Here is a 23899-nt window from a genome sequence, read left to right on the forward strand (position 1 = left end):
GAAAGAAAGAAAGAAAGAAAGAAAGAAAGAAAGAAAGAAAGAAAGAAAGAAAGAAAGAAAGGAAGGAAGGAAGGAAGGAAGGAAGGAAGAAAGAAAGAGAAACTAAGCTGGTAAAGATCCCTTCCTCATCTTCCCATCCAGAATGACAGCAAGTTCACCCAAGGCTATGCATCCTTTGAGGCTAAGACTTCAGTAGTGGGAGAGATTATAGTTCACATAAATAATCATGTAACTAAATAAATGTGCATGTTTCCAAATAAAGATCAATAACAGGCAGATCAATCAATATTACCTTAGATCAGTAACAGGAAATTCAATACCCAGAGTTTCATCTAACACAGTGGTTCTCAACCTTCTTTAATACAGTTCCTCATGTGGTGACCTCCAAACATAAAATTACTTTGTTGCTACTTCATAACTGTAATTATGCTATGGTTACAAAATATAATGTAAATATACAACATGCAGGATGTCTAATATGTGACCACCAGACCAAAGTATTCGCGACCTAATGGTAGAAAGGAGAACCCAGTGACTACGGACTTGTTCGTCATATCCTCTACTTGGACAGCACAGTGGTCGAACCTAGCATGACTCCCAAATGTGGGAAACTGAATTTATGTTGATTAAATAATAAAAATAAGTAAAAAATAAACTAATAAGTAAGTCATTCTGCTGAGAGAAATACTTTGGTCGTATGCTATAATCTTTTTTTTATTTTTTTTCGAGACAGGGTTTCTCTGTATAGCCCTGGCTGTCCTGGAACTCACTTTGTAGACCAGGCTGGCCTCGAACTCAGAAATCCGCCTGCCACTGCCTCCTGAGTGCTGGGATTAAAGGCGTGCGCCACCACGCCCGGCGTATGCTATAATCTTAAGGGAGGACAGACACTAATAACTGAATAGCAGAGTACTAAAGAACCTGTAACTGCAATTCTTTTTCTTTGGGGATATGCTTATGAAGACAGTCATTTAGGGAGACATTTCACAGAATTTGGCCATAGCAGATGATATACAGTTTCCTACTGATTCATCATTCTCTACTTCTAAGCTCAATGTAAAATGATCAGTGCTCAGGTCACTGATTATAAATAGACAAAAATATTTCAGCTCTGTTATAACACACCATCGAATACTGTGCAGATGCACATTATCCATGTCAAACAGTATGTTAAAAAACAGATATCATCTGGTGGCTGTGAGTTTCCCAGGAATGTCCTTGTCATGAGACCAAGTTGCAGGGAGTCCTGTTGCCAGTTGTGTCTTGGCAGGATACTACTTATAAAAAAATCTAACACAAAGAAACAGTGTTTTCTGGCAACCTACTCCCTAATTGTACTCAGGCCATTAGTTTACAATGACAAAAAGAATAATTTGTCCCTCCAGAAACATAAAAAGGGTGCAGGGAAAAACAAGTGCCTACTGAGGCATTATGAGACAAGCTAAACTGACTTTTAATGAAGAGTGAAACTCAAAAGAAAACAGTATCAATTAAAATTAGCAAATTGTAATAATTGTCTCCTTAGAGGGAGAGAATGTGGCTTAGCCTGAAAATATGATGACACTTGAGTGAAATATGTTATGCAACTCAAGAAATAATTTTATTCTTGGATAGGGCTTTAGAGAGAGACATAAAGTTTGTGCCCTAACTCAACAGGACCTCTTGGTTGCCTTGTCACAGATGGAAGCCAGAGTTACCTCAGGCAATTTGTTCATCTTATTTCATAAGAAAAAGGGAAGTGCTTGTGGGGTGTGTGGCAGTTGGTTGAAGTTCTCTGCCTCATAGTAATTTTCATTCATGAACTGTGATGCCTGCATCTTAAGAATATATCAGATTAAGACAGAACGTACAGCATAACTGGGAAACCCTTCTGAATTACACCATATATACCCCCTCCACAGAACACACATGGTCTTTGGACACAGTGGAATCTATTTATCATTTCTTTATATTGAGACACAGTGACTGGTTTTTTTCCTAACTAATTCAGGAAAACAAAAACAAAACAAACTGATTTTCCTGACTTAAATAATTTCCATATTTAAAAACAACCTGGACAGGTGGCAGCTGCCAACAAGAAGCATTAGAACAAAGGATGCTGGGTTAATAAATTGCCTCATTCAAAATAAAAAATAAAACAACAACAACAAAAAAAAACAACCTGACATATGTCCAGTCATACTTACTAGAAAGTCAAGGCTAGTATTTCTCTGTTCATACTACATTGTCTAAAGAGACTAATTGTGCTCTAATCATACTGTAATATGATATAATACTGGTATTGTTGGTGATATTTAGCCACACTATATCTGTAGGTCATGTAACAATATGGAAATGATTAAATAGATTGTAAGTTCTAGCAGAATTTTCCAACAATATAACACCCACAGGGAATGTCTACTCTGTAGAATAACTTGTTTTAGTTATCAGGTAATTTTCATGCTAAATTTCTTATCATGGGTTAAAAAAGAAAAGACAAGGAATTATGGAATTAAATCATAAGATTGTTGCAAAAATATGAAAATGTATCATGACCTTATAGGATGGATTAATGGCTTTCTTATATCTTTCTTTGACCCACACTAATTTTTCATCTTTGGGGCATGCTGATACTACCATTGTATATGTTCTATAAGCATGCCCCTAAAGATAAATGCTCATTATAATTCTCAAAAGATAGCCTGGGTCAAAGAATACAAAATAGAATGTCCAATAAGTGTTAATTCAGTTAAAATTATATAAACCTGGAATCCAAAGAAAATTTTCCTACATTCCAATAATCACATCACAGAGTAAAACATACCAATTTAAGTGGTTGTTATCTGAATTTAAATTTGAAATCATCATTGTTATATTATTGCTGCTTTCATACCATCAACACATCAATACTTTTGTACCATCAAAATCATAGACAGCTTGAGCACAGCTGTGTCTAAGGTGCTAATCTGGACACTCCTGATAAACAGCTGAGCCTTGTAACTACCAGATGGTTTCTTTATCAGGTGGCAAAGGAAGAAGTCAGAGAGACCTACAATATGTGAAAACCCTCAGCAAACACTTTCTTGGTTTGAACATGGAGAAGCACAATGCTTGAGTCTTGAGGGTACCCTGCAGACTCATATTTTGAACAGTTGGTCCCCAGTTTATATCACTATTATGACATATATGGAACTTTTAGGAGGAGAGCCTGTATGACAGTTAGGTCACTGGAAGTGTGGGGATTTTGGGAGTGACCAGCACTCTTGTATCTAGCCTAGCCCTTTCTATTTCCTCTGTCACACACTCATGGACTCAGGTATGCCTCCCCTGCCATAATAGACTGTATCTTCTCAAATCATGAGACAAAACAAATCTTCTATCTCTTAAGTTGCCTCTGTTGGGTATGTTGTCATAGCAACACAAAAGTAATTAACACAAGTGGAATAATGTGTAACTAGAGAGTGGCTACAAGGAGCTTAGAGCAATCTCTGATAGACTTCAACCCTATTATCATAAGGCTTACAGTTTTTCCAAAAACCATTTAATTTGGAGCTGGACCACAAACCTCCAGCGAATAGGTAGACATAAGATCCAGAGTTGGTAATTGGGCTAATATCAAAGCTTGGAACCAATAAGTCTGAGATAAAAAATGTGTTTTGTTTTGTTTTGTTTTTTGATTTCTTATAGCAATAACATAAAATGGATCCACTGGGGTATTGTTTTGTTTTGTTGAGATGGGATTTTGTGTACTCCAGTTTGGCTTCAAGCTCTCTATATAGCTATAGATGACTTTGACCTCTGATCCTTTTTCCTCTAGCTGCTGCGTGCTGTGATTACAAACCTGTGCCACCACTTCAGGTTTTATGTGGTGCTGGGGATTCAACCCAGAACTTTATGCATGATAGGCAACCATTCTACCAACGAAGTCATAACCTCAGTCTTGGTGCTAATAATATCTGAAGATTATATGTTTGTAACTCTAATCCTTGCTAAAGTGGTGGCTTATCACTTACTGCAATTACTTTCCAATGCTTCTGTCTCAGAATGTCTTTATACTCTTAAGAGTTACTTACCTTAAGTAAATTTGGGAATTGATATTTATAATAGAAATTAAAGCAGAGCTTTTTGAAAATTTCACTTTGAATTCACCTTTATTTACACATGCATATATTGAGTATAAATGTTGTCATTTATGAAGCTGTTATTGTATTAAAGACAGAAAATTTTCATTAGTTCACAATTTTATAAATTTTAAAGTTTGGCTTTAATAGTCAGCTCTACTTCATATCTTCAATTTTCAGCATGTACACATGAGAGAATGCCAGAGAAAAAGAACAAAGTTTGTCAAAATATCATTATGGAAATAGTTTTGATCCTCTTGATCTTCTGGAAACTTCTCCATCATTCTCAGAGTCCTCGAGCCACAGTGAGATAATAGTTTTCAGTGTTAGTCCTCATGGCTATAAGCTGAGAGAAATGAAATTAAGATTCAGAGATCACAGAAAGATCCTAGTGTGTTGTCTGAAGTGTAATGGGTACTCAATACTATTGCTCATAGCTGCTGTCTGCAACCCTTCACAACCACTGTAAGAAAAGAGATACACGCTGGCACTGGGACAGTTCTATCATCTGAGGAAGAACAGATTCTAGTGATACATGAAGCCATAAAACTGTAACAACTGCAAAAGATTGGATATTGTATTTGGCTTTATCTGAGTTTCATTATCTTCTTGAGACTTGAGGGATTGTGGAAAAGTAATTGGCTGGCCGAGAAGTTGTTCTTCAAGCTCATTAGGCACAATCATTTTTTTTGTCTTCTAAACAGAAGATGCTGGCTGGCCTGCCCACCCCTCAGGGAGAAGATACATTGTTATGATGTCATATAGTTTCTCTGGGAATTTGAACTCTCGCTAGAGACAAAGAAGTGTTTTGTCCTCTGACTGTAAATTGAACTATGCTCCTGGGGTTCTTTGGAGACATTTCAGTGAGTCCCTTTATCGTCCTATATTTGATTTCATCTCATGAAGGCTGTCAGGAGGAATAGAATTCTACACATGTTTTAGAGGTATGGTTCTCTTCTCTATGGTGTTCCTTCTAACTCAAAGTATCTTCTTCAAAAAATCCAATACTAACATCTCTTTTTACTAAAGAGATTCAATTGAACTGGAAAGTGGCTTTTGGTGTGGGTAGCTGAAACACAACAGAAGAAACAAGACATTAGAAATCACCACAGCAGTGTCAAAAGGCTGTCATTCTTGGGTGAGGCCCTGACTCAGAGTTAATTGCAAGAAATTAAAAAAACATGGCTCACCTTATTGTCCTGCTGTGCTGTACACAGGGGTCCCCCATACTCACTGGCATCCCTCACCCTCTGTCATCTACTGTGATGTGGTGGTAGCAGACAGAGCATCACAACTGTCTTAAAGAGAGGAGGCCTAAGAATGAAGCACCTCCAGAACCTGAAATAGTCAAAGACAACCTTATTTTTAATGGATTAAATGAAGATATTAATGTCCAGGAAACCTATTTCAAAAATTGTGTACCTGTTGTACTCATTTGTTTTCTGAATCAGTTTGCTAAATGAATTTGTCATGTAATTACTTAATTTTTAAATATTTCTATTTATCACACTATTATGATAACTACTAGACTTGAAGCAGAATCATTTTCTGGCATAAAGAAAGAGAGACAGAGAGTCAGACATACAGAAAGAGAGAGAGAGAGAGAGAAACAAAGAGAGACAGAAACAGAGAATGAGCCATCAGCCAACTGTACAGAAAGAGAAATCAAACTCCAAGCTGGATAAAAACTCTTGGTGGCAAGCCTATCTAGGACAGTGGTTCTCAACACCATAACATTATTTTTGTTACTACTTTATAACTGTAATCATGCTACTATTATGAATCATAATGTAAATATTTGTGTTTTCTGATGATCTTTAAAGGGAGGCCTCAACTCACCAGTTGAGAACTGCTGGTTTTGAGGAAAAACTATTCAAATTTACCATAAAAACCTTTTTTGTTTTGTTTTGTTACTGATGTGGTTTTATTCAATTTATTGCGAATATAAAAATTTAGGCATTAATCTTCCTATTAGATAGCAATATTTTCAATATTCTTGAATAATTTCAATGGTATTGTTTTCTTTTTGCTGAGAAGTTAAAAGTGAGTAAAAATCTTTAATGCAGATATTACTCTTCTCTACTTAGCATAATATAGGAATATTCTTTAATTCTACCCAAAATAGTTTTGCACACATTAGCTATTATTCTCCTCAATATATCCAATACATTTATGGAAATTAAAGAATCTGTTATTTCATCTCTCTGTATCATTGAGAATGTGTTTCTCAAAGAAATTTATATAACTGATCTTTTTCCTAAGCTTGGTGATTGGAAAAGTTTGTGAGAAGATAGTACATGTATCTTCAAGTCTGCTCTCATGTAACTATAAAGTATTTCCTCCAAAAGCTCCAAAATTCTTCCTATGAAACTTTCTCAGAGCATAAATTCAAAGCATATATAAGATATTATTTAGCCTCTCTAAAGTTCATATTTTTAATGTGTACAAAAAATCACATCTGCAAAGGGAGTCTACTAAAATAGGATGCGAATATAGCCTTGGAATTTATCACTCAGTCCATAACAGATATCATTATACATAAATATGACCCTTAATTGACATATGCAATATCATACATTTCATTGACATATGTAGGACACATCATAAGATATTTAATTCATAACTGGAAATGCACTGTCTTCTTTATAAAACATTTATGAAAGCCACATATGATAAAAATGAAATTATGCACAACCAGTATTTTAGATGTTAACTTTGTTAACTTGTATTTTCCATATTGGTACAGACTCCCCTTACTGTTTAATGTGAGTGCTGAGTCAAAGTGTTCCAAATCTTATTCTTCCTTGAAGCAGAATTTCTTCTAAAGCTAGAAACTGGAATTGAAAAGAAAACCCTAGACTGTATATATATATATATATATATATATATATATATATATATACACATACATATATATGTGTGTGTGTGTGTGTGTGTATCCTGTTCTTTCTAATCAAGGTATAATGACATCTAGACAAGAAGTATAAAAAGTGGCACTGAGATAGTCATTTCATGTGTAACCACATGCATCTTGAAAAGTAAGAAGCACAACGTTTGCATAAAACATGTCACTTTCCTTGACTAGAGAGTGAGTTGAATGTAGAACAGGTAAGAATTTCATCCTAGTAACCAATGTCTACACATCACAAACCAGGTTGCATTTCAGCTTTGTAAAGAATGGTATTACAGGTAATTTTTTTTAATAGCATCTAGTATCATGCCAAGATAAGAATGATCACAAAGTTGATTCTAGATGGGTTTCATCAAAGTATACAGAACTATTGTCTCGTTGGGATTCACTATTAAAATGAGACAATATAAATTATTGTCTCATTTTATTCATAGACTAATGACAATATAGAATATTGTCATTACAAGATAATGACTGCTAGATTAAACACCCTTCTGGTCTGTTCCTTAAGTAGTAATACATAATATGCCTAGATATTTTCCTGTCTTGATGTTCAGATGACTTGAAATAGATACTTTCATATATAAGTGAATGGACTGCATTGATTGAGACCTTAAAATCCTATGACTACAATAGAATTTCATGAAATAAGACAACTCCACTGTGTGTGTATGTGTGTGTATATATATATATATATATATATATCTTCCATTATTATTACCAATAATTGAGTTAGCAAGATAACCAATAGTAGCTAAAACAAAAAATTGAAAGATATATAGGTCTGATATACATTGAAATTAATGTATTTATAATTTTTAGTAGATATCCAAGAAATTGTTTTGAAAAAATAATATCTATACAATGGAAATAGATGGAAAGAACTGTGCTTATCAAATGATCCAAATTAGGTTTTTCTAAACAAGGGAAAAATTAGTATCTTGTATCCATACATAATGCATTGAGGACACTTTTTGTATAAAATGAATAATCTAAATCAAAACATGAGAAATATAGTATATTTTCAACTCCAGGGACATCCTACTAAAACTCTCCTATTTACTGTTCAAAATGTCAATGTTTAGAAAAACACATAAAGGCCAAGGACATATATAAATTACAAAGATACTAAGGAGAGATTATATTAAATATAATGTGAAAGATTAGACTAGGTCCAGTGTGCGTAGAGATAGTAGAGAAAACAAAGATGTAGGCACTGAATTTTCTTGATTTTTATAGTTATAATTATAGAATTATAAAATTTCTATATTTACAAATTCAAATGGTTCAAAATATTAAGTGTGTAGAGACAGAGTATATGATAAAAAAGACATCACTGTATGGTGAATCTGAGTGAAGGTACATGAGATTCTTTGCATAATTCTAAATATACCTTTTTTTTTTTTTTTTTGGGCTACCTTGGAACTCACTCTGTAGACCAGGCTAGCCTCAAACTCAGAAATCCTCCTGCCTCTGCCTCCCGAGTGCTGGGATTAAAGGTGTGTGCCACCACTGCCTGGCAAATATACTTTTTAACTATTTGAATGTGCTTTTTATAATAAAGTTTCAGAATCACAATGGCTGCCAGGAAGTGTGAAATAAGAGGAAGCACTGAACTGACTCTGCACTTGTTTTACAATGAGTAAATTCAGTTTTCATTTACTGTTCAGCTCTGGACTTTCAGTCTCACATCACCACTACACCAGCTCTCATATAGGAATGGGAGCCAACCAGACATGGGTCACAGACTTCATCCTCGTGGGACTCCAGCTCAGCGCAGGTATAGAAATGTTCCTTTTCTGGATCTTCTCCCTGCTGTATATCTTCAGCCTGCTCGCAAATGGAATAATCTTAGCACTCATCTGTCTGGACCCCAGGCTGCACACACCCATGTACTTCTTCCTCTCTCATCTGGCCATTCTTGACATATCCTATGCTTCCAACAATGTCCCCAAGATGTTGTCCAACCTTATAAACCAGAAAAGAACCATCTCATTTGTCCCATGCATCACACAGACATTCTTGTATTTGGCCTTTGCCGCTTCAGAGTGCTTGATTTTGGCAGCCATGTCCTATGACAGGTTTGTGGCCATCTGCCACCCCCTACACTACACTGTCATCATGAGTTGGAAAGTATGTGTGGCCCTGGCTGTCACATGTTGGTCATGTGGATTTAGCCTCTCTGTGGCACACACAATTCTCCTGCTACGGTTGCCCTTTTGTGGGCCCCAGGAAATAAATCACCTCTTCTGTGAAATCCTGGCTGTTCTCAAGCTGGCATGTGCTGATACTTTGATCAACCAAATCGTCATCCTAGCTGCATGTGTTTTCGTCTTAGTTGGGCCCCTTTGCTCAATGCTTGTATCTTACACGCACATCCTCTGGACAATCCTGAAAATGCAGTCAAAGGAGGGTCGCAGGAAGGCCTTTTCCACCTGTTCCTCCCATCTCTGTGTGGTGGGGCTCTTCTTTGGTATAGCCATGTTGGTTTATATGGTCCCTGATTCTGATCAGCGAGAGGAGCAGGAGAAAATTTTGTCATTGTTCCACAGTCTCTTTAACCCAATGTTGAATCCCCTCATCTATAGTCTGAGGAACACCCAGGTGAAGGAAGCCTTCCACAGAGCACTGCAGAAGAAGAGATCTGTGTGAGGGGCACAGAGAATGTGAGTTAGGTAGGGCCATGCTACTGAAACATGTGGTTAACTAAAGCAAAAGTCAGGGAAATTTCCCAACTAGAAGTATGATTTTATTTATTTATTGTTGTTTGGTTGTTTTCTTATTTTTGAGATAGATTATCACTATGTGGCTCTGGGTATCCTGGAACTTACTATATAGATTAGGCTGGACTTGTATTCACAGAAGTACGCCTGCCTCTATCTCCCAAGTCCTGGAGTTTAAGACTTGTTCTACTGTGCCTTGTTGGAATTCTTGTTTTAAAATATTGTAATTGCTCAAATTCTAGCTCTGGAAATGGGTCCAAATAACAGGGAAATTATGTATTTATAATGGACTCTATGAATCCAATTTCTAGATTGAATTCCAATGTTGAGAGCCACTTTTATTTACAGACTGGGAGAGAATGAAACACTATTCCTCACTCAAATTTGCATTAATTATTCACATTTTTCTCCAATCATTAATTTTTAAGTAAAGCTAATTAAACACCAGAGAAAACAGAAGAAATAAAATGTTATAGGCTAGAACATATATAAATAAAATCAAAAATTGAAAAATGATATAACTAATGGTAACTAATGGTTTTATTTTTTTTAATCAACAAAATTACCAAATATTAGCTTGATTGACCAGCAGCAAGTCTACAGAAGAGATAGGGATGAAGTGCTGGGGTGGTGGCTCAGTCACGAAGAACATTTGCTGCATAAGGACCAAGGTTTGGATCTCAACACAAATATAAGAGAAGCTGGGTGTGGCTGTACACACTTTTGTACCCCAAGGATCGAGGGGTCAGAAACAGAAGGATTGCTAAGGTTTGATGACTGACAGTGAAACTTCTGTTTCAATAAGGGACCCTGTCTCAGGGGAATAGAGCAGAAAGTGTTAAAATAGGGTACCTAGTACTCACATCTCTAGCCACTCCACACATTCACACACAAGCTTATACACAAGCAAACACAAGTGAAAAACCACCAAATAACACTAAAATTACCACTGTAAAGAAACATTTCCAATTTAGCAAATATGTAAAGAACTGTGAGACAATTCTGTGAACACACTGTAGAGAAATTTTTCTATAAATACTGAATTTACCAATGTATTAAATGATCCAAAATAGATTGATAGCATATAAAAATAAACTAATAAATTTAAATCTTACCAGATATAGCTATAGACCACATCACTAGTTTGGCAAACTACAGAAGAGTTTTAAAGGAAGAACTAATATTATTTCTTCATAGAAGTTTTTAAATAGAAGGAAAGAGAACATTTACCAAGTCCTTCTATGAGGTCAGTGTCATTAATAAAAACGACATCACAGGAAATACAAATTATAGGCCATTTTATCCTTCTGTATATAAGTACACAGTCTCAACCAAAACCAGAAACCAGAACCTGAAAACAGAAAGCATCAAATACTATAACCAAGTGAGATTTATTGCAGGGGTGCAGTAGTTTGAACATACAAAACTCAATCAATGTACTGCGAAATGTTAAATAAATAAAGGAAAGATATAATCTCTCCTTACCTGTATTAAAAGTAAGTGATAAGTTGATCACTTTCTCATAAGAAACACACATTCAACAAGCTCAGAACACAAGGCAAATTCTTTAATCTGAAAAGGGTTACATGGAAACACCATAGTTAAAATAATAACTGTTAAAGACCAGATTATTTCCTTTCAATTTAAAGGGAACGAATTTGAGAGTATTATCCTACATTTCTTTTATTCATCACATGAAAAGGAAGACAATTAAATGATAATACATTAAGATTCAATCTACTACACTTACAATGTCAGTCATTAAAAATATCATTGGCAACAAATGATGGCAAAGATGTGGACACAGGAAGCTCCTATACCCTGCTAATAGAAATAGAAACCAGTCCAGATACTGTGGAAGTCAATGAGGAAGTTTCTCAAAAATCTAACAACTTCGACATCCCATCTACAGCTCAGCATTCATCTGTACCACCCTTTCTTACCCTCAAGGCTCAGGGAAAATTTCAGAAGAGGGACATGAAGAATATAAGAGATGAATAATAGAGGTATGCTGTGAAATGCTGAAATATCATCACTATGCACATGAGCACACAAAAGCTATGGTTACCTGTACAGGATCACACAACTTAAAAATCCCAGCACATGATTTTATAAAGCTAGGACAGAGTCAGAAAATCATAAAAGAGCTGTGAGCAGAAGAGTAACAATAGATCCCATAATTTAACAGGATCACTACAGATCCTAAGCTGAGTTAAACTAAAGAGGCTCTTGCAAAAACACAGATGATAAAAGAAGGTGGCAGAGACAAGGGTAGCAATAATAAGGACTAGATGAAGTCACATTCTGGATCATTTGAAAAATAGAGCCAACACAGAATGATGATGAGTTAGGTAGGTGTAAACTAGTCTAGCAACTACAGATATAAAGAAGAGAAGAAGGAAGATTCTGATTCTGATTCTGATCAGCAGAAAAGAGCTACGACACTACGTTCTACTCAAAGCAGTTTATTCAGGAACCTTTCAAGATGCATGCATGAATCTCTCTCTAGGAATAGTCTCTTGTGTGTGTATATCTTGTGTGTGTATCTCTCCACCCCCAATCGCAATCCCTTATATAACCTCTCAACCATGCCCCATCAGCCCAGTCCACGTAACAGCAGTCCATTGGCCAGAACCATCACTCCTCATTTGGTCCGATCTTGCACCATGGTGCACCTGCGCAGTTCTCACGATGGTCGTGGCTTATTTTCAGGTGTATGAGGAAGTCAGGTGCAAGTCATAAGACTTGGCTGCAGTCCCGGGCACCATCTTGGAACTGCTGCCACACCTGCTCCCCACAGGAGGAGATGGAGAAGGAGGAAGAAGAGGAGGAGGAGGAGGAGGGTATCTATGTAAAAGATTCCAGCATATCACAGACATAGTTGTGCATCAGTGTTTATTACAGCATTGTTCATGACACCTAAGTGATAGAACCAAATAGAGTCTCCAATAACATAAACATGAACAAGAAAAGAGTGTGTATGTAAGAAAAGGAAATCATTTTCAAACAGAAAGAAGAATACAGTTGCTGTTTGTAAGGAAATGCATGCAACTGGAGATAGTTGTATTAAGGGAGTTTGGCCAGTCTCAGAAAGACAAAAGTCATGTGTTTTCTTTCATTTGTGATTCTTGGATTTTCTTTGGTCATATAAAACCATGAATGTGTCTATAAAATGGCATTAGAAGTGAATACAGGGGAATAAAATGAGTGGAAATAAAGGAGGCAAGAGGGAGAGGGGAGGAAGGGTAAAAAGTGAGAGGAAGGAAAGAAACAGAGCAGCTTGGGGATAGGTTTATTACATAAAGTAGACCTATAAAAATTATGTTAAATAGATAAATACATAAAACAAAGAAACTGTCAGCATAAAGATGCAAAGGTATCCCAAGACCCCACCTTTACCTATAGAGACATTAACACTTGATAGCTGCTAAGGATCTGAGACTCATTTTCTGCCCATGTACCAGAGCGTGATGATCTCATGACATGCTCATATGAACAACACTAACTGAACTAAGTGTATGAATAAATAAATAAAGTAAATAATAGAGACATGAAAGTGGGACAGAGATGTGATGGAAGGACCTGAGGTGAGCTGATGGGATAGTAGAAGGTGTGTATATAAGAAATATCGTATATATATATGAAATTGTAAAAGACTAAGAAATATTATTTTTAAAAACGTATATAAGAAATAGAATATTGACCTTAAGACTTTCTGGATGTATTCACTGTTTTATAAGTAAGTGTAAAAGAGGCACATGCACTAAAAGATGATGTTTTATTAATTTAAACCCACAGATACAGATATAATCTGACCCTGCTATACTACTCCTGAATATTTATGCAAAGACTCCAAGTCAACATATCACAGACATAATCACACATTAATGTTTATTGCAGTACTGTTCACAGTAATAGATAAGTTGGGAACAAATGTGGTGTCCAACAACAGATGGATCTACAAGTCCGAGGGCCTCTACATCCCTACTTACACATCTCCAGATCTGTGCTTAGGGATGAAAGGTTGGGTTCCTAAATACCATCCAATAATTTAGACCTTTTCATTTAAGTTCATTTTCCTACTGCCTTGCAATTAGCTAGGAACTCAGACTAAAGAGTTTATGGCTGAAGGGACTAATTTAAGATTTTATCCACAGCCGATAACCAGGAATAATCTCTTCGTTTGCCAGTGTACATCTTAGAAGCAAGAAGACTGAAAGGAAATGAAAATTCACAAAACTACAACAATCTGTATATTGATGTAGCTATGGTCTCAGGCATGACTTTGTATAAGCATGTCCTATTATTTATGAAAATACAAATATTCTTCCGTAGCATCTGAAGGTCTTATATATACAGCTTCATCAGGCACAAAAATAGAAAGAGTAAGTCTCTGTGGGCTAGAATTACAGTGGGTGGATTCTTCCTGTCTCTAAAGGAACCATATTTTTTTCACACACTACATAAAGCTCTCATGACAATTGAAAAGGTGACCTGTGGAGGTAATAAATTCATACAGCTTTCTCTTCTAAAAAGTAACTTGAAGAGCCATAGACCTTCTTGATCAGTTTGAAACGAGCGGCAAGGCTTCCAACCTCATCACAGAATCACAAAAATGTTTACATTTTCTGAATGAAGGTTTACTAGGGTGGGTCCTTCTACAGCAGCCTTCTCTAGACACCCAGGCTTCCTCAATTGTTTGGTAAGTTCTGATAATCTATGATGTAATTTCCATTGTATGTTTGCCTTTATTGTCACAAAATTACACTTGTCCTTAGTGTACAAATTCTGCCCTTTGGCAGTTACAATAAGAAAAATTGAGTAAGACATACAAATGTCTATTGGCACATTATATGTTAGTACAGAACTGCAAGCAATGTATTACTGTTTATTTTTGGCTCTTAGAGTGTTTTTTAATGAAAAATAGACTTGTGTTCTAAATGAATTTCTAAAAAGCATTATGAACAAATTAAGTTTTTTAGTGGGCTCAGAATGACATTTATAAAGACTTGTCATGTAAGTATACAAATGTGTGTTTATTTTGTATAAACTTACTATGATACCAAATAGAGTATGAGCAATGGGGAGGTAATAGTTTAATTATTTATACCTCTACATTAAGAATAAAGTTATACAAATAGTGGGGAATCAATAAAGACCTGTATATGCTTTTATTTTCACCTGTCTGAGCTACTTACCTCTCTGATAGTATTAAGAGAGGTCAAAGATAAATTAGATGTTTTGATTAATGAGATCTTTCAATCATAGAATATTGTGCCTAATTAATTGGAGGATTATTACTCATTCCTATACATCCAGGTAAGTGAAATTCACATAAAATAATAGGATGAAATGCATGCAGCAGAGCAGGGGGAAGTGTGTTTGTGTTCACATTTTTTACTGTGGAGTTAAAAAGATAAAGAGACGATGTGGTTCCATTAGGCAGTGGCAAACTTTTCTGTAGCATTTCACACAGAAAATGAGCCACTTCAAGCCACCTGCAGAGATGGCACCTAAAACTGTGTTCAGAGTATCTGTCAATATTGAGAGCCAAAAGGCAAGGGTACTAATTCTGTTGTCATGCCTGAAAAACAGCACAGTACAAACCAAAGTGCTCATCGAAATGTTAATTGTGAAGCACTAAGTGACAAAAAGGGTTTTCGCAGAAGCTAAGCCTTTACACTTAAATAGAAAGTACTCGGTGAGGTTTTTATTGTAGAATGGGAAATGTCTGTGGGAATGAATGATGGGGAATGAGGCTGTTTTACATAATTAACCTTGGAATATTCCACCTGACTGACCCCTTTCCATTCAATACTGAAAGCAATGCAGTTGTGAAATGCAGGCCCATCATTTTTTCTAAGTAAAAATAATTAGGGACTAAATAACTGAATAATGTAATCCAAAATATGTAGATTTATTTGAAAATTATAGTGTAACCTGTAGAATCAAACAAAATGTTGACTAACATTAAAATGGGTATACTTGTTATGAAATTTTAGACTCATCAAAAATGTTAAAATTGTTAAGCAGCATATCCAATGGGCCTCTCTTTCCAGTGATGGCCGACTAGGCCATCTTTTGATACATATGCAGCTGGAGTCAAGAGCTCCGGGGTACTGGTTAGTTCATAATGTTGCACCTACAGGGTTGCAGATCTCTTTAGCTCCTTGGATACTTTCTCTAGCTCCTCTATTGGAAATGTAAATGAGGAAAATACCTAATAAAAAGTAAAAAAAAAAAATTGTTAAGCAGCAAGATGACTCATGGATGTAAGTTAGCATCACAGAATGCTATGAGGCGAAAACCAACTCCACAAATTTCTTCATCTATGTGTAATGCACCCACACAAAAACACCATGTACACTTATACAATAGTAATAATTTAAAATATATGTGCATGTATCAAAATAAATCTTTAACACTCCATTTAAACCAAAAATTCCATTCTGTGTCTTTATTTTGCTAACATACAAAGGATATGAAGTTAATACAAATTCATACTTAAGTCTACTCTTAAGCCAGTCATGAATTCAGTTTCCTCTGTCATAGGGATATGGGAAACAATATGACATTAATCACAGAGTTCATCCTCCTGGGATTTCCTCTCAGCCCAAGGATGCAGATGTTCCTCTTTGCCCTCTTCTCCCTGTTCTATGCCTTCACCCTGCTGGGGAATGGAACCATCGTGGGGCTCATCTGCCTGGACTCCAGACTCCACACTCCCATGTACTTCTTCCTGTCTCATCTGGCCATCGTTGACATTGCCTATGCCTGCAACACAGTGCCCCAGATGCTAGTGAACCTTTTAGATCCAGTGAAGCCCATTTCCTATGCTGGTTGCATGACACAGACTTTTCTCTTTTTGACATTTGCTATCACAGAATGCCTTCTCCTAGTGGTGATGTCCTATGACCGGTATGTCGCAATCTGTCACCCACTCCGATACTCTGCCATCATGAGCTGGAGGGTTTGCAGCACCATGGCAGTGACTTCCTGGATTATTGGTGTTCTGCTGTCCTTGATCCACCTGGTGTTACTTTTACCTTTACCCTTCTGTGTGTCTCAGAAAGTGAACCACTTTTTCTGTGAAATTACAGCTATCCTCAAACTTGCCTGTGCAGACACACACCTCAATGAGACGATGGTCCTGGCTGGGGCAGTGTCTGTCCTTGTGGGACCATTCTCCTCAATTGTGGTCTCGTATGCATGTATCCTTGGTGCTATCCTGAAGATCCAGTCAGAAGAGGGTCAAAGGAAAGCCTTTTCCACCTGCTCCTCCCACCTCTGTGTGGTCGGATTGTTTTATGGTACCGCCATTGTCATGTACGTTGGACCCAGACACGGGAGCCCAAAGGAGCAAAAGAAATATCTTTTGCTGTTTCACAGTCTTTTTAACCCTATGCTCAACCCCTTGATCTATAGTCTCAGGAATTCTGACGTGAAGAATACTTTGAAAAGAGTGCTGAGGACACAGAGAGCTTTGTGACAAGTTTATAGCATCATGTTTTAACTGTGACAGAGAGGGTTCTAACCATCCAGAGCATATGCATTACCTTTACTTAGCATTGAATACATCCATTAGATGACTGACTCAGAAGCTGTGGGAGGAATTCTAGAAATCTACAATTTCAAGTGCTGAAAATAATAGAATGTGGTATATTAGTTCAAACCAAAATTTCGTGGACACAGTTTCAGAAGAGTTCCTTTCAGAGACCCTACAAGTCATGATGCTAACTGGTCCAACAGTAAGCCTTCCAGAAGACTTTAAAATGCCTTTTGTTATGGAAAATTGTGAATGACTTCATGTTATGTTTCTCTTTAAGGTTCAAATCTCTATTAGTTTAGTGAAAGCTATAAAATTCTTGTGGTTGAAAGGGAGAATTCTATTGCATTTTTTTCAGGCCGTGGTTTTAGCCAAAACTGATTGTTGTGCCATGTTTTTCAGACACTTACAATTTATGGAGCAGGAAAGCTTGTGGCTATTTCTGAAAATCCATTCTAGGACAAATAAATCTCTGTTCTCTCTCTCTCTCTCTCTCTCTCTCTCTCTCGCTCGCTCGCTCTCTCCCCCTCTCCCCCCTCTCTCCTTCTCTTCCTCCCTCCCTCCCTGTAGAGGATATAAGTTTGAGCATAGTAGCTCACATCAGTACATATCAGAATCTATTTGGTTATGGAAAATAGGGTCACTGGTTGTTTCTATTGTTTAACATGAACCTTTGGTGAAAATCATCCCAAGCATCTCTTGGTTTATGGTCCAGAATAAACATTGTGGAATGAGCTTATTCAGTTTTAAAATCTTCCAAACATGTGTATGTGTGTGACAAAACAAACTCTGTGTGTGTGTGTGTGTGTGTGTGTGTGTGTGTGTGTATTTCATGACATACACATCCATACTTAGTTTCTTAACATCATCGGAGGATTTAATCTTATACCTTCAGATAACTTTTCAGTGACCAAACAGTGTTGGCTATGGAACAATGTCCTAAAATAACTGCCTCCACAAATGTGCTATTTTGTTAAATGCTTCCTCTTAAATGTGAATTGCTTTATTTCCACAGTTTGCAGATGTCCTGAAACACAACATAAAGCACCAAGATTTTCCCTTAACCACTGCTGTTATTTGTCATTGTTGTGTATGCTTGCAGTCACAGGAGTGAGTAGAATGGGAACATGGACTGTAATACACTAAAAGCTGGATAATTATGACAAATTTCCCCATGAGGTTATGCTATAAGAAGCAGTTTGTACATTCCATGATTGTCTGACATAATAACACTGTGACATCTCTGTGTCCAGTAAAAGTAGCAAAGTAGACTATGAGTAATATAACAGTGTCTTAAGTACAAGTCTTCCATAGATAAACCATACTTTTTCAGGGCAAAAGAGACTTTTCCTTCCTCCTTTGAGGGCCTGAAGTCAGAATCTCTTCACTTCACAGAAAATCATCTCTATGGAGGTTTGTGCCCTAGAAGAAAGTCCCCAAAGTCATGTCCCATGAAAAACATTTATCCCTTCTCGGACTCCTCAGTCCTACCCATGCCTTCCTTCAAGCTCCCACAGTACCTCCCCACCATGATATGTAACTTAGGACTTATTTTCCCACTTCTGCTACAACCCAAGGAATCCAGGCTCCCCCAAGGAGAAGCTAAACTGCACGGTGGATTCTAGGAACTCAGAGATTGCTCCTGTCTCCTGACAGCTTTACCAGAACCATCTGGAGACTGGGAACAGTGCAATTCTGGGAATCTTGAGGACAGATAATGCCAAGTATATGAGAACTGTAATGAGAGCTGCCATCTCATGGGTGTGCTGAATGGCTGTGTATGTTTCCTAATGTGTGTCCTGCTGGGGGTGAGAATACAGATAGAAAAACACAACTGTTTGTCTCTGCTTCCTAGCAAAGGTAGGTATGCATGAGTCTCATGACCCTATGCCTCCTGTGATCCCTCAAGAGCTGTTAAATAGAGTGAGCCCCCGGAGAATAAAACCTCCTTTCCTGAGGTTTCTGCTATATTTCAGAAAGGCACAGCAGTGAGGGTTCTGTGACCATATAGAACCTCTGAGGAGATAGGGCTCATGCAAGCTCCCCTCTGATTCCCTTTCTGAGATCCCTGAGTCCTTCCCTGAACTTACTCTCCCTTTAATTCCTCCCAGACAAGTTGTTGCATCTAGCCTTTACTCAACTGTCACTCACTGGCATAAACACTTTATAGGTGTATATGAAATATATAAAATAATTTTCTTAATAAAAATTATAGTAGGACACCTTATGGAATGATGCTCTCCTCCCATGTAATTAATACATTTCAGTTATTTTTAAATGTTCATCCAATTCTTGTCAGCATTGTCAAAACACATGCTGTGTTTATACATTTGCTGCAATGGAATATAAATCCGAATGATTACTAAGTGTGTGTGTGTGTGTGTGTGTGTGTGTGTGTTATACTAACCTTCCATTGAGCATAGCTTTATAGACATACCTAGAATGTACTCAATAAATAAATATATCTTCTGTAGAACTGAAAATGAATCTCTGTAGGTATGGATGGAAAGAGAATGGGAAGACACTGTGTGTCTAAGGTATCACAACAAAGAGGGAGAAGGGTGAGATACACAACAACTACACCTAAATTTTCTTTTCAGAACAATTTTATAGCTAATGTTTGTATCATAAGTTTCCTTTCCCTCTTAAATTATGTATCATAATTTTTCTTTCCCTCTCCAATTGTATTCTTACAGTACTTGGTACCTAAGAGGCACTCAATGGATAATCAATTATTACCAGCCTCCAAGGAATTATGGAATGGATTGTAATTAGTGAGGCTGGTTTTCTAGTTCTTACTCACCCAGGATAATCTCAGCTCCTAGAAAAACACTTGCTGCATCAATTGTTGCTCCTTAGGATAATTTGTCAAAGTCTATGTTTACAACTATGCAAGCAAGAAATCTAATTAATTTTTTATTCTTCCTTATTACTTACAAATGAAAAGACTTCTTTTGAGCTGAACAACTGGCAAACAATGTTGGACTGTTTTATGAATTCTGCTTTACCCATACCTAATGCTGTAGGGAATAGACTGATAGTTCATTAAACTTAGAGGTTTAATTGTTTTATTAGTTAAGATTGCTTTTTGACAACATTTTATGTGTATATAGTGCATTCTGATTATTATCTCCTCCCATTCTCTCCTAGCTGCAGGCCCAGAGAGCCAAGGTTCTGAGAGGACCATGTCTGGAGTAAGAGTGGGACCCAGGCATGTCCATAACCCACAAATCTCATCCTGAGATCGGCAGGAGTAGGATTGCTCTCTCCTCCGCCCTGTGCCTGCATGCCCCTGTGCACATAGCCCTGTGCCTCCCACCTTTGCCTCAGCAGAGGAGCTGGTAGTCAGGTTAAGTGTCCTTTCCCTTTATAAGGTCATGCCCAGCAGCACCTGCAAATCCTTCTCATAGAAATGAGGCATCCACAGCACCCTGGCCTCTGCCAGTGATGTATATTCACCCCCAAAGGTTGCCTTTGTTAGCCCCTATAAACTGAACCAGTTCTCTGAAGCCCTGAGTGTGTGTTTTCATCTCACATTCACCACTAAGACCTTCCTGCATCTATCTATGCCTGGCTAAGCTTCCCTCCCTCAACTCCAGCCCGGTGCTGCAACTAGCCTGACTACCCCAAGGGAGAAGCAGCCACGGGTGATACTATACTCCTCTTGCTTCTGTTGAATTCTTTCCCCTCCCTATCCCAGGTTACTTGCTGTCTTTGATTTTGTTCTGTGGCAAATTTAATTTAAGCAGGACCATTTTGTGAACACTGGATTGTAACTAACCATGGGAACCTGGTGAGTTTGCCAGCAGATACACAGCTGAAGGCAATGCCTCTCCATCTCTCTGAATCTATCAACAGCTTTGAGCGGCAGGGACCTCTGAGCTCCCCAATCCATGCCTGACTGCTAACAATCCCTGCAGATTAGAAGAAAATGAATGTTTGGTTCTCTTTTATTTTCACACAGCTATGAAAAGAAAATGATAAAAAGGGAAGTCTATACTCGATTCAGGTGGCAAACACTGTGAAGTGCCAAACACTCTGATGTGCCATACATTCTGTGAAGCCTTGCACTGTTCTTATCAGATTTTAATGGTCTTACTTTAATACAGGTCACAGGAGTGAAGTATTTCAAAAATTCTAGGACTTACTTCCTGCTGGAAGTTCAACACAAGTATAATAGACTTCATTTTAAATGAAACCAATCTCAAAACACAGTAGTCATTTGTATTCCTTCACTGACTTCACATCTAACAACTTGTCAGGGATTTGAAACAAATAGCACCACACGGATGCTTTATCAAAGCTGAAAACAGAGTGGCAGGGCTGAAAAGAGGCTCAGGCATCTGACATTTTCAATTCCAAAGTTGACTGTCCAGAATTTTGTGTATTTAAGAAAAACAATTAGAGTTCAGATAGCTCAGCTGGTAAAGGTGCCTGCCTGCCATCAGCCTGGCCATTTGCATTTGATCCCTGAGACCAACAATATGAAATGAGAGACAAACAACTACAAACTATTCTTTGATGTCTACATGTATGCAGTGGCACACACACATATGCACACTAGTTAATTAATTAAATAAATTTTATTAAATAAAAAAGTGACGCAGGGACTAGAGCGATGGCTCAGTGGTTGAAAGCACTGACTATTCTTCCAGAGGATCTGGGTTCAAGTCCCAGCAACCACATGGTCTGTAACTCCAGGATGTAAGATCCTCACATGGTGACAAAACATCAATGCACATAAAATAAAAATAAATAAATGTAATTTTTTATTACTTATTTTTACAGTCCAGTCATTACCCTCTCTCCCGGTCCACCTTCCCACAGTTCCTCATCCCATTCCTCCTCCTCCGTGTCTCCAAGAGAATACACCGCCTCTCCCCCGCCCAGCCTCCCCACCCCCTAGGGCCTCAAGTAATAATTTTTTAAAAAATCACTTTAGCAACCATCCAAAAATTATTATATCCTTACACAAAACCAGCCTATTATACATTGAGAGACAGAGAGACAGAGAGACAGAGAGAGAGAGACAGAGAGAAAGAGACAGAGATTATTTAGGGTATTTCCACATCTGGCCATTTCTTTCCTCAAATAAAATAGAGATATCTGTTATTTGAAGCAAAAGCATATTTTGCCCCAAAACTTGCTTAAAGGGAATTTCATTGGTCAGGATCTAGTCAATACACTTTAGACCTAAAGCACACAAGCTATAATACATAAATACAGCTTATTTAAAATTCAAAACATAATTGTAACAACAACATAAGTCTTCTAATAATTATTTTTTATTTCCTGTAGAGATATTTGTTAAAGAAAAGGAGTTATTACCTGATAGCTGAAAAACATGAAATTGCAGCAAGAAGACCTAATCAGAGAATCAAAGCTCATTATTGATAAGATTATTGGTAACTAATCACCATGCCCATCTCTACAACCTACAAACATCCATTCACCAAGTAGATAGGATCATTGTGTTTCCTGTTTCTTTTGCTCCCATCCCTAATGCTTACATTGATGAGTGCTACCTTCAGGCTTGATATTCACTCTCCATATCCATCTCCTCCTCCACTTCCTCCTCCTCCTCCCTCTCCTTGTTCTCCTCTTCCTCCTCCCCCTCCTCATTCTCCTCTTCCTCCTGTTCCTTCTCTTCCTTTTTTACACTCTTTCCCCTTGTACATATCTCATAAAACTGACCATATTTGGGCTTACTAATTTGATCATTTGACAAATTATTTCTGTCTTGCCACTAGGAGTCTGTATCCAGCAACAGTGGCCTTTGAGAAGTCCCTAAACCCTCCAGTCCCATCTTTCCTTATGTTGACTAGTTTCTGCCTCTGGAATGTTATTCTCATCCATTGTGTATGGATTTTGCAAGTGTCTTTCTCCCAGAATGCAATTCTATCTCTCATGCTAACTTTTTCAGGGAACATTTTTTAAAATTACACTGTGTAGTGATGACAGTTAAACCAGGAAATCAAATGAGCTCAGGAATATACCTCACAATGTTTGTGGGAAAGTAACTAATCTTTAAGTTATTTTGAGCTTATAACCATTCTAATAAATGTTTGCACTCAAAACCATATTGAATGTCAACAAAACTTCTTGGGGAAATTATTATCAAAATGCTAAATTCCCCAACTTAGCATACAATCAAGGAAGAGCATATTTTATCACTCATTTTACAGTGAAAGTATTTGTCAAATAACAGATAAAGTGAATTGTCAATTTATGAATATTTTCCACTGCCTACTTGTAAAGAATATGAGCATTCTCCACCTTTTTTGGAACTCACTCTGTAGACCAGGCTAGCCTCCAACCCAGAGACTACCTGCCTCTGACTCCCTAATGCTGGGATTAAAATAATGCACCACTTATAAAGATCATAAAAATTCTTGATGATGAGATCAGCTGCTGTTTGAGTAGCAAATTATTGTATTATGAATTTCAGACTTGACATGTGTTGCAAATATAAAGGATTGATTAACAATAAAAAGAGGTTCTATCTTATTTTTTTGGAATTATCTTTTTTATTTTTTTTTATTTTTTTTTAATTTTTAATATTTTATTACATATTTTCCTCAATTACATTTTCAATGCTATCCCAAAAGTCCCCCATAGC

At 37.1% G+C, this 23899-nt stretch overlaps 2 protein-coding genes and 1 long non-coding RNA gene across 3 annotated transcripts; 2 read left to right on the top strand and 1 right to left on the bottom strand.

Annotated features, from left to right (window-relative positions):
- Positions 1–4115: 4115 nt before the first annotated feature.
- LOC110296199 lies at positions 4116–14413 on the bottom strand. The gene is made up of 4 exons (XR_002378159.1): positions 14291–14413; positions 11220–11306; positions 5291–5438; positions 4116–4446 (listed from the first exon to the last, which is right to left on the bottom strand). It is a non-coding gene; the product is annotated as an uncharacterized LOC110296199 (long non-coding RNA).
- On the top strand, positions 8687–9692 carry LOC110296198 (olfactory receptor 2A2-like). Its single transcript, XM_021164786.1, has one exon. The coding sequence runs from the start codon at positions 8731–8733 to the stop codon at positions 9661–9663; it is 933 nt and encodes a 310-aa protein (XP_021020445.1). The 5' UTR covers positions 8687–8730; the 3' UTR covers positions 9664–9692.
- Positions 14414–16260: 1847 nt separating the features above from the next.
- Positions 16261–17285, top strand: LOC110296197 (olfactory receptor 13). Its single transcript, XM_021164785.1, has one exon. The coding sequence runs from the start codon at positions 16291–16293 to the stop codon at positions 17221–17223; it is 933 nt and encodes a 310-aa protein (XP_021020444.1). The 5' UTR covers positions 16261–16290; the 3' UTR covers positions 17224–17285.
- Positions 17286–23899: the final 6614 nt, after the last annotated feature.

The sequence above is a fragment of the Mus caroli genome, chromosome 6 (genome assembly GCF_900094665.2).
Source record: "Mus caroli chromosome 6, CAROLI_EIJ_v1.1, whole genome shotgun sequence".
Lineage (NCBI taxonomy): Eukaryota > Metazoa > Chordata > Mammalia > Rodentia > Muridae > Mus > Mus caroli.

What these genes read in the sequence shown, in the direction of transcription:
- LOC110296198 (XM_021164786.1), top strand. Translation starts at nt 8,731, where the DNA reads ATGGGAGCCAACCAGACATGGGTCACAGACTTCATCCTCGTGGGACTC.
- LOC110296197 (XM_021164785.1), top strand. Translation starts at nt 16,291, where the DNA reads ATGGGAAACAATATGACATTAATCACAGAGTTCATCCTCCTGGGATTT.